Source organism: Haliotis rufescens, unplaced genomic scaffold (assembly GCF_023055435.1).
Source record: "Haliotis rufescens isolate VD_foot unplaced genomic scaffold, xgHalRufe1.0.p SCAF_7, whole genome shotgun sequence".
Lineage (NCBI taxonomy): Eukaryota > Metazoa > Mollusca > Gastropoda > Lepetellida > Haliotidae > Haliotis > Haliotis rufescens.
This window is the reverse complement of record NW_025964361.1, coordinates 3226318-3237142: the sequence shown is the minus strand read 5'-3', so window position 1 is coordinate 3237142 and position 10825 is coordinate 3226318. Positions and strand designations below refer to the sequence as shown.

Genomic DNA, 10825 nt, shown 5'->3' with positions numbered 1-10825 from the left:
TCTATATTAAAATTGTCAAGTTAGATAAAATGCAATACTTACAATGCCTCTCGACATGTTGTATTGATAGCCTGACATGTACGACTGTGGTCTCTATAAATACTTTTCACCAGCGGGAGTTACCTAATATGTTCTATATGTACTAGGCTTATTTCCATTAAGTTTTTCCTTATCCTACTACAAAGAGATGGGCCAGTTATATTAATCAGAGTTCTTAAAAAAAAACATTTAACATCATCAACACAACGTTGAACTGTCCATTCATTATACGACGTTCACAACAGTGCTGTGATAACCAGCTAAACAATACTGAAGAACATATTTTACTTTTAGACCATTTATGAAGTAACTCTTCGTCTGCTAGGTGTAAAAATTACTGAATCCAAGCGTTTATTACATACCTTGTAAAGTGTGTTTATGACATACCCTGTAAAGTGTGTTTATTACACACCCTGTAGAGTGTGTTTCTTACACACCCTGTAGAGTGTGTTTCTTACATACCAAGTAAAGTGTGTTTATTACATACCTTGTTAAGTGTGTCTCTTACACACCCTGTAGAGTGTGTTTCTTACATACCAAGTAAAGTGTGTTTATTGCATACCCTGTAGAGTGTGTTTCTTACATACCCAGTAAAGTGTGTTTATTACATACCCTGTAGAGTGTGTTTATTACATACCCTGTAGAGTGTGTTTATTACATACCCTGTAGAGTGTGTTTATTACACACCTTGTAAAGTGTGTTTATTACATACCCTGTAAACTGTGTTTCTTACATACCTTGTAAAGTGTGTTTCTTACATACCTTGTAAAGTGTGTTTCTTACATATCCTGTAGAGTGTCTTTATTACATACCCTGTAAACTGTGTTTATTACATACCCTATGAACTGTGTTTATTACATACCTTGTAAAGTGTGTTTATTACACATCTTGTAAAGTGTGTTTATTACATACCTTGTAAAGTGTGTTTATTACATACTTTGTAAACTGCGAACCTTCTTTGACTATAACCTAAAGTTTGTCAACTCAATAGCACATACGCAACATTATGAACAGGGCAACTGTAAAGATGTAAGTTGGGGGTACAATGGCAGTCACTTTAATCAGGATAGCAAAGGAGGAATGCTATTGTAAAGGAGACCTTTATGTTCTGATGAGGATGAATTAATCTGACGAAGATGAATTAACTAGTCAAACACTGTTGTGTCGAAGTTGAAAGGACCTTCCTGATACTTCGAGTTATCCGAGGTTCGACACAACCGAAAATGATGAATAAAGAAGGGAGATTGTTTAAGGTCGACTCTATTTGACAAATAGACGCAGCGTCCTGGGTCCTGCTCAACGAAGCTACCCCAGGACTATTTGTATGTTATATAATGTATAACTGAAGATGTTATAGTGAGGATACAACTGGTTCGGTGGCATATGTCATCCGATGCGGGCGGTCGGGTAGCCTAGTGGTTAAAGCGTTCGGTTAAAGCCGAAGACCCGGGTTCGATTCCCGACATGGGTTCAATGTGTGAAGTCAATTTCTGGTGACCCCCGCCGTGATATTGCTGGAATATTGCTAAAAGCGGCGTAAAACCATACTCACTCACTCACTCACTCACTCACTCACCGATGCAATGCTCGATGTCCCAGGTTTGGCTGTCATGTTTTACTGTTTACTATGGGCTGAGGTTTTAGTGATCTTCGTCATCATTTTTATGTAATGTTCTTTTCTATAGGAAAATGATTTTGTTTTCTAGCCGCGAATATCTTGAATATTGCTGATGCGGCTTTAACAACACTCACTCACTCACTCACTCACTCACTCACTCACTCACTCACTCACTCACTCACTCACTCACTCACTCACTCACTCACTCACTCACTCACTCACTCACTCACTCACTCACTCACTCACTCACTCACTCACTCACTCACTCACTCACTCACTCACTCACTCACTCACTCACTCACTCACTCACTCACTCACTCACTCACTCACTCACTCACTCACTCACTCACTCACTCACTCACTCACTCACTCACTCACTCACTCACTCACTCACTCACTCACTCACTCACTCACTCACTCACTCACTCACTCACTCACTCACTCACTCACTCACTCACTCACTCACTCACTCACTCACTCACTCACTCACTCACTCACTCACTCACTCACTCACTCACTCACTCACTCACTCACTCACTCACTCACTCACTCACTCACTCACTCACTCACTCACTCACTCACTCACTCACTGGCTGTCATGGTTTACATAAACCTGATATTCAATGGGTCAATGTATGCCCTTTTCCGCCGTTTTAGGGGGCGGTTGGGTAGCCTAGTGGTTAAAGCGTTCGCTCGTCACGCCGAAAACCCGGGTTCGATTCCTGACATGGGTACAGTGTGTGAAGCCCATTTCTGGTGTCCCCCGCCGTGATATTGCTGGAATATTGCTAAAAGGGGCGATAAACCATACTCACTCACTCACTCACTCACTCCGCCGTTTTAGTCTGGATTGAACTCTACGTCTGGTTTGTGCGCTGTGCACCTGGACCAAAAAAATCCCTGTCCCTGTCTGTCAAGCCCCCCAAAAGACACTCAAACAACAATCCTTTTGGCGTTCAGGATCAAACAAATGGGTACAACCAACACACGAATAGTAAATCTCACAATACTAGGCCAGTCAGTCCCCGACCACCTTAATTTGGTTTGTTGTTTGTTTGTTTGTTTGTTGTTTAAATAATCGAGTCTGGACCAGACAATCCAGTGACTGACATTATAAGCATCGATCCACGAAATTGGGATACGATGACATGCATCAACCAAGTGACCGAGCCTCCCCTGACATAAATATGTAATTTTAATTATAATGTTGGATAAGGTGATCGATATGATCACGTGACTTATCTCGTACCATAACAGTATGTCGCTGTAGACAATCCTAACAACAGATCGTCTTTGGGTCTTTCGCATATGATTTTACAGGAGAATTGGGGAAAAGAATTGGCATGGATAAATGTGGCGCATTTGAGGCCATGTGTGAGATATTGACGTACGGGACTTTCACGTGTCAACACCCCGGAGTGTCGGTAAGCATATTGTTATATCATGAATCGTGCCCATGTTTGAATTTACGCACAAGAAAATTCCTTTTGTTACACAAGCAGAGCCTTGGATACATTAGCTGCACATCACATGCTTGTTTTTTTGCAAATTGATAGAAGCATATTTCAAATGACGGAGTAACGGATGTTTTAGTCAAGAATAGAAGACTACTCCGAGATTGTAAGACCCGAGGGTTGCAGACACGGGCTTCTAAAGCCCGAGGTTTTACAAGGAAGGTCCCTGCCTCCCATGAAAATAATTTAGTCCCGAATCGTGATGTAATCTTGCACAATATCGGGGTCTGAGTGAAAGTGAAGCTGTGTTTCTATACAGCGATGCGCGGTATAAGGAGAGATGCTACAGTGAAGCGGTGTCACTTCTCTAAATGCACGAAGTGCGTTTTGCACGTGCAAATACCGGTTCAGTCACGTTACGAGAAGCACATGCCATTTCAAGCTGTGTTCCGATAGAAAGCAATAACTCAGAATGTCCGACGTTATACTATGTTTTTGACCCAAAATAGCTTTATTGTGCTGAGTGACAGACTGAGCAAGAAAGTCAGGAAGTAACTTCTAATAACTAATATCTGCGTTTTTAAAGTCCGCTTCTTATGAATTGTATGTATAATATTACTTAATTTGACAAAAGCTACCCTACTTCATTATAGACTTTATCGGGCGGGATAACATGAGTTAATTAAATCGGAAACAAAAGATTTACTCAGTGTGTGACACCTTGATTTGACTTGATTAAAAAAATAATTCATAAAGAATATTTGTATTACATGACAACGCGGTACAGTGAGTGAGTGAGTTGGATTTAACGCCGCTTTTAACAGTATTCCAGTTATATCACGGCGTGTCAGCTTAATGTGGGAGGAAAGCCCGAAGTGATGCAGGTCTCAAACGTTTACCACTTCGGTGAAACCCATGAGCACGGGTATGGTGCTGACAAACCTAGAAACATAATCGGGGCGAACCGGGATTCGAACCCACAATCATAGGTTTCTGGCGTGCCTAAGGCACGCAACTCTGCACAGCGAATCACGGCGCCTTAGACGACTGGGCCACCCGTGCCCCCACAACGAGGTACAAATATCTTCAACAATATAACTATTTCGATACCATTTAATCTTGAGACGACGGAAGTGTTAAGAGCCAAACAATCAATATGTTAGCAGTTCCAGGAATTACATTTTCGAGGAAAGGTATTGTCGCTTTCGTGTTGATCAATACATTCCGCAAATAGGTCTCTTTGTTCAAATACATCGATAACAGCTTCAGGGACTGGTGCCAGTCTGACAGGCTCTGTGTCAGTCAGTGTGCCAAATCAAGCGGACATAACAATGGATAGACAGCCTCCGTGGCGTAACGGATTGAGCGTCTGCCTGGAGAGATGAAGGCTGGTGGATAAATTCCTCTGGCCCAGTCATTCCAAAAGAGTGAGAGAGTACATATTTAACGTTGCATCGACATTATTTCAGCCAAATTGCAACGAGAACAAAATATTAAAAAGTGATTTTAGATGTATATCTGATAAAATATAATGAATAATCAACTGATTTTAATCGATTGTTCAAATTTCGCACACAGCATTGTCATTGACCCAGGTTCCACGCACGGAACAGTCGATGTTCAAGTGAAGGTCATCTGTTCTCAATATCTTGTGTGGCTACCATTAGAGTCCAAAACTGACTGGCATCGTCTCCCCATTGAAGCAATCAGGTCCCGAATTATGGCAGGTGGAATGTTCTCCCACTCTGCCTGCCAACTGTCGGAAAATGACTTTCGCTTGTTGCGTAAAGGGAACGGCGTGTGACCGAAGAATCTCATCCTTGTAACGCTGTGCCGTTAAATTCCCCAGAACTTGCACTATGTCTGTTCTAGCAGTGTAGGAGATGGCTGCCCACATCATCACACTACCACCACCACATCTGTCCACTTGCCGTTTGCAGTTTCGTGCATAACGTACCCCGCGACGCCTGTAAACACGACGTCAACCATCCGCACGGCGAAGCTGCCATACTCTGTGACCTTGACACCATTGACGTCGTCCGTCAAAATGACGGTCACCTAGAGCAATACCTTCAGCGCGTAAACGGCTCCTCACCATCTTGGGTTATATCCTACGCAATCCTGGTATCGCCGTTGTTGTGGAGGGTGGTCTGTACTGATGTAGGCGAGTTGGAAGGTGGTCTGTACTGATGTAGGCGAGGTGGAAGGTGGTCTGTACTGATGTAGGCGAGTTGGAAGGTGGTCTGTACTGATGTAGGCGAGTTGGAAGGTGGTCTGTACTGATGTAGGCGAGGTGGAAGGTGGTCTGTACTGATGTAGGCGAGTTGGAAGGTGGTCTGTACTGATGTAGGCGAGGTGGAAGGTGGTCTGTACTGATGTAGGCGAGTTGGAAGGTGGTCTGTACTGATGTAGGCGAGTTGGAAGGTGGTCTGTACTGATGTAGGCGAGGTGGAAGGTGGTCTGTACTGATGTAGGCGAGTTGGAAGGTGGTCTGTACTGATGTAGGTGAGGTGGAGGGTGGTCTGTACTGATGTAGGCGAGGTGGAGGGTGGTCTGTACTGGTGTAGGCGAGGTGGAAGGTGGTCTGTACTGATGTAGGCGAGGTGGAGGGTGGTCTGTACTGATGTAGGCGAGGTGGAGGGTGGTCTGTACTGGTGTAGGCGAGGTGGAAGGAGGTCTGTACTGATGTAGGCGAGGTGGAAGGAGGTCTGTACTGATGTAGGCGAGGTGGAAGGTGGTCTGTGCTGATGTAGGCAGGGTGGAGGGTGGTCTGTACTGATGTAGGCGAGGTGGAAGGAGGTCTGTACTGATGTAGGCGAGGTGGAAGGAGGTCTGTACTGATGAAGGCGAGATGGAGGGTGGTCTGTACTGATGTAGGCGAGGTGGAGGGTGGTCTGTACTGATGTAGGCGAGTTGGAAGGTGGTCTGTACTGATGTAGGCGAGTTGGAAGGTGGTCTGTACTGATGTAGGCGAGGTGGAAGGTGGTCTGTACTGATGTAGGCGAGTTGGAAGGTGGTCTGTACTGATGTAGGCGAGGTGGAAGGTGGTCTGTACTGATGTAGGCGAGTTGGAAGGTGGTCTGTACTGATGTAGGCGAGTTGGAAGGTGGTCTGTACTGATGTAGGCGAGGTGGAAGGTGGTCTGTACTGATGTAGGCGAGTTGGAAGGTGGTCTGTACTGATGTAGGTGAGGTGGAGGGTGGTCTGTACTGATGTAGGCGAGGTGGAGGGTGGTCTGTACTGGTGTAGGCGAGGTGGAAGGTGGTCTGTACTGATGTAGGCGAGGTGGAGGGTGGTCTGTACTGATGTAGGCGAGGTGGAGGGTGGTCTGTACTGGTGTAGGCGAGGTGGAAGGAGGTCTGTACTGATGTAGGCGAGGTGGAAGGAGGTCTGTACTGATGTAGGCGAGGTGGAAGGTGGTCTGTGCTGATGTAGGCGGGGTGGAGGGTGGTCTGTACTGATGTAGGCGAGGTGGAAGGAGGTCTGTACTGATGTAGGCGAGGTGGAAGGAGGTCTGTACTGATGAAGGCGAGATGGAGGGTGGTCTGTACTGATGTAGGCGAGGTGGAGGGTGGTCTGTACTGGTGTAGGCGAGGTGGAAGGAGGTCTGTACTGATGAAGGCGAGTTGGAAGGTGGTCTGTACTGATGTAGGCGAGGTGGAAGGTGGTCTGTACTGATGTAGGCGAGGTAGAAGGTGGTCTGTACTGATGTAGGCGAGGTGGAAGGTGGTCTGTACTGGTGTAGGCGAGTTGGAAGGTGGTCTGTACTGATGTAGGCGAGGTGGAGGGTGGTCTGTACTTAAGAAGGCGAGGTGGAGGGTGGTCTGTACTGATGTAGGTGAGGTGGAAGGTGGTCTGTACTGATGTAGGCGAGGTGGATGGTGGTCTGTACTGATGTAGGCGAGGTGGAGGGTGGTCTGTACTGATGAAGGCGAGTTGGAAGGTGGTCTGTACTGATGTAGGCGAGGTAGATCGTGGTCTGTACTGATGTAGGCGAGGTGGAGGGTAGTCTGTACTGATGTAGGCGAGGTGGAAGGTGGTCTGTACTGATGTAGGCGAGGTGGAGGGTGGTCTGTACTGGTGTAGGCGAGGTGGAGGGTGGTCTGTACTGATGTAGGTGAGGTGGAAGGTGGTCTGTACTGATGTAGGCGAGGTGGATGGTGGTCTGTACTGATGTAGGCGAGTTGGAAGGTGGTCTGTACTGATGTAGGCGAGGTGGAGGGTGGTCTGTACTGGTGTAGGCGAGGTGGAGGGTGGTCTGTACTGATGAAGGCGAGTTGGAAGGTGGTCTGTACTGATGTAGGCGAGGTGGAGGGTAGTCTGTACTGATGTAGGCGAGGTGGAAGGTGGTCTGTACTGATGTAGGCGAGTTGGAAGGTGGTCTGTACTGATGTAGGTGAGGTGGAGGGTGGTCTGTACTGATGTAGGCGAGGTGGAAGGAGGTCTGTACTGATGTAGGCGAGTTGGAAGGTGGTCTGTACTGATGTAGGTGAGGTGGAGGGTGGTCTGTACTGATGTAGGCGAGGTGGAAGGAGGTCTGTACTGATGTAGGCGAGGTGGAGGGTGGTCTGTACTGATGTAGGCGAGGTGGAGGGTGGTCTGTACTGATGTAGGCGAGGTGGAAGGTGGTCTGTACTGATGTAGGCGAGGTGGAAGGAGGTCTGTACTGATGTAGGCGAGGTGGAAGGTGGTCTGTACTGATGAAGGCGAGGTGGAGGGTGGTCTGTACTGATGTAGGTGAGGTGGAAGGTGGTCTGTACTGATGTAGGCGAGGTGGAAGGAGGTCTGTACTGATGTAGGCGAGGTGGAAGGTGGTCTGTACTGATGTAGGCGAGGTAGATCGTGGTCTGTACTGATGAAGGCGAGTTGGAAGGTGGTCTGTACTGATGTAGGCGAGGTGGAGGGTGGTCTGTACTGGTGTAGGCGAGGTGGAAGGTGGTCTGTACTGATGTAGGCGAGGTGGAAGGCGGTCTGTACTGATGTAGGCGAGGTGGAGGGTGGTCTGTACTGGTGTAGGCGAGGTGGAAGGAGGTCTGTACTGATGTAGGCGAGGTGGAGGGTGGTCTGTACTGGTGTAGGCGAGTTGGAAGGTGGTCTGTACTGATGTAGGCGAGGTGGAGGGTAGTCTGTACTGGTGTAGGCGAGGTGGAAGGAGGTCTGTACTGATGAAGGTGAGGTGGAGGGTGGTCTGTACTGATGTAGGCGAGGTGGAGGATGGTCTGTACTGATGTAGGCGAGGTGGAAGGTGGTCTGTACTGATGAAGGCGAGGTGGAGGGTGGTCTGTACTGATGTAGGTGAGGTGGAAGGTGGTCTGTACTGATGTAGGCGAGGTGGAAGGAGGTCTGTACTGATGTAGGCGAGGTGGAAGGTGGTCTGTACTGATGTAGGCGAGGTGGATCGTGGTCTGTACTGATGAAGGCGAGTTGGAAGGTGGTCTGTACTGATGTAGGCGAGGTGGAGGGTGGTCTGTACTGGTGTAGGCGAGGTGGAAGGAGGTCTGTACTGATGTAGGCGAGTTGGAAGGTGGTCTGTACTGATGTAGGCGAGGTGGAGGGTGGTCTGTACTGATGTAGGCGAGGTGGAAGGTGGTCTGTACTGATGTAGGTGAGGTGGAAGGTGGTCTGTACTGATGTAGGCGAGGTGGAGGGTGGTCTGTACTGATGTAGGCGAGGTGGAGGGTGGTCTGTACTGATGTAGGCGAGGTGGAAGGTGGTCTGTACTGATGTAGGTGAGGTGGAGGGTGGTCTGTACTGATGTAGGCGAGGTGGAGGGTGGTCTGTACTGATGTAGGCGAGGTGGCTGTGGTGGTTCTTTCGCGTAGGTGGCGTAGCTGTATGGATCTATCCTGTGCTCTAGTTGTGATACGTGGTCGGCCGGATCTGGGAAGGTCCCGTGTTGTCCCGTGTGTCTGAAAACGGTTGGAACCACAGTCGCGTAATGGTGCTTGTTGCTACGTGGAAAAAACCTGAATCTCCAGTTTACAGTCGGCCGATGGCGTCGATGCGTTGGGCTTCAGTCAGTCGTGGCATGTTTTCACTATTCACTTACTGTAATATTGTGACGGCATGCCAACGTTTATAGCCCAAATGGTCATATAGTTAACTTGATGATATAAGTGAGTGAGTGCGTATGTTTCTTACGCCGCTGTTAGCAGTATTCCAGCAATATCACGGCAGGGGACACCAGAAATGGGCTTCACACATGTACTTATGTGGGGAATCGAAGCCGGGCGTCCGGCGTGACGAACGAACGCTTTAACCACTAGACTACCCCACCGCCCCCTCTTGATAATATAAACCAGCAATAATTCGAAACATATGTGCATACAGTAATGCAGAAATGAGACTCCCTCGGTGTCTTCGCCACAAGTCCTTAGTTTGGTACTTTAAGGCGTTCATTCACGTTTGCGCCTATTGCCGAAATAAACATTGGATGTTTTTACTTTTAAAAGGCTGAGTTATTACTATACGACGAGGGGGGGTGGGGGATGGGGGGTGGGGTGTTTATCGTACAAATAAGCACCACGGGAAGAATAAACCAGCCTCCTTTGGTTGTTAAATAAATTTGGAGACTAACAAGTGCACTCATTCTTGTTTTCGCCTCGGCAATTATTACTGAGCAAAATTAAAAATTATGTCGTATCTTAGGACAAATGTGCTCAAGACAAAGTATGGCGAGGGGGCCTATTGGGCTCACGGGGTCTGCACATAGCAAAAAAAAACTTAATGTAAGACTAAAACGTGTTGAAAAGGCTGAATTTGAAGTATTTCGTGAAGCATTTTTATAACTATTTGAACATAAGCAAGTCTTTGACCAAGCTTATTTTCTTCGGAGAGAAGATAAAGGAGAGTGAGTGAATGAGTATGGTTTTACGCCGCTTTTAGCAATATTCCAGCAATATCACGGCGGGGGACGCCCAAAATGGGCTTCCCACATTGTACCCATGTCGGGAATCGAACCCGGGTCTTAGGCGTGACGAGCGAACGCTTTAACCACTAGGCTACCCGACCACACCAGATAAAAAGGAGAGAACAAAAATGTGGTAAAATACAAAAATCGGACTGGCTCATTGTCAGTTTGTTTCCTTGAAATGGAAAAATCGTTGTGTACTTGAACATGCCGAAAGTAAAACCTTGAAAGTGTTAGAAAGAATAAAGATTAACTACCAATCATTTGAACATGTCTGATGATTTCATTTTAAAATAGCATTATCACAAAGTTTTCCAAAACATTAAAATATGACTTTTCCAGCGGGCCAAAAAGGGAACTTATCTTACATCATGGTTTTTGTCCTTACATGTACGAAATATTTCTGGATGAACGATTCCTGGAAGGATTTGTATGGTAATATCCCATCAATCGTATACACACGGTACACATTCCAAATTCGCACGGGGACTTCACGTGTTCTGGTCTAACGGGGTTTTACTGTTTTACAGGTCTACAAAGTTCACCATATACCTACTCGGGGCATCTTATGGAAGCGAAAAGTCCCTCTAGCTGTGGGATGCGGACATCATTGTGGACGAAGATGGTGGGGTGGGGTCGGTGAGTATAGAGTGGTCTGTACTGATGTAGGCAGGTGGGGGTTGTGGTCTGTACTGATATAGGCAGGTGGGGGTGGTCTGTACTGAGTGAATGAGTATGGTTTTATGCCGCTTTTAGCAATATTCCAACAATATCACGGCAGTGGACACCATAAATGGTCTTCAC

The 10825-nt window shown here is 47.0% G+C and overlaps 1 protein-coding gene across 2 annotated transcripts in view; it reads left to right on the top strand.

The window, feature by feature from the left end:
* The first annotated feature begins 2893 nt into the window (after nucleotides 1-2893).
* The window catches only part of LOC124139605, a 29069-nt gene continuing 21137 nt past the window's right edge, over nucleotides 2894-10825 (top strand). For both annotated transcript variants that reach the window (XM_048388100.1, XM_048388099.1), the window contains exons 1-2: nucleotides 2894-3081; nucleotides 10552-10660. In XM_048388100.1, the coding sequence (XP_048244057.1) occupies nucleotides 3001-3081; nucleotides 10552-10660 (190 nt within the window). In that variant the 5' untranslated portion in view covers nucleotides 2894-3000. The remainder of the gene's footprint in view (nucleotides 3082-10551; nucleotides 10661-10825) is intronic.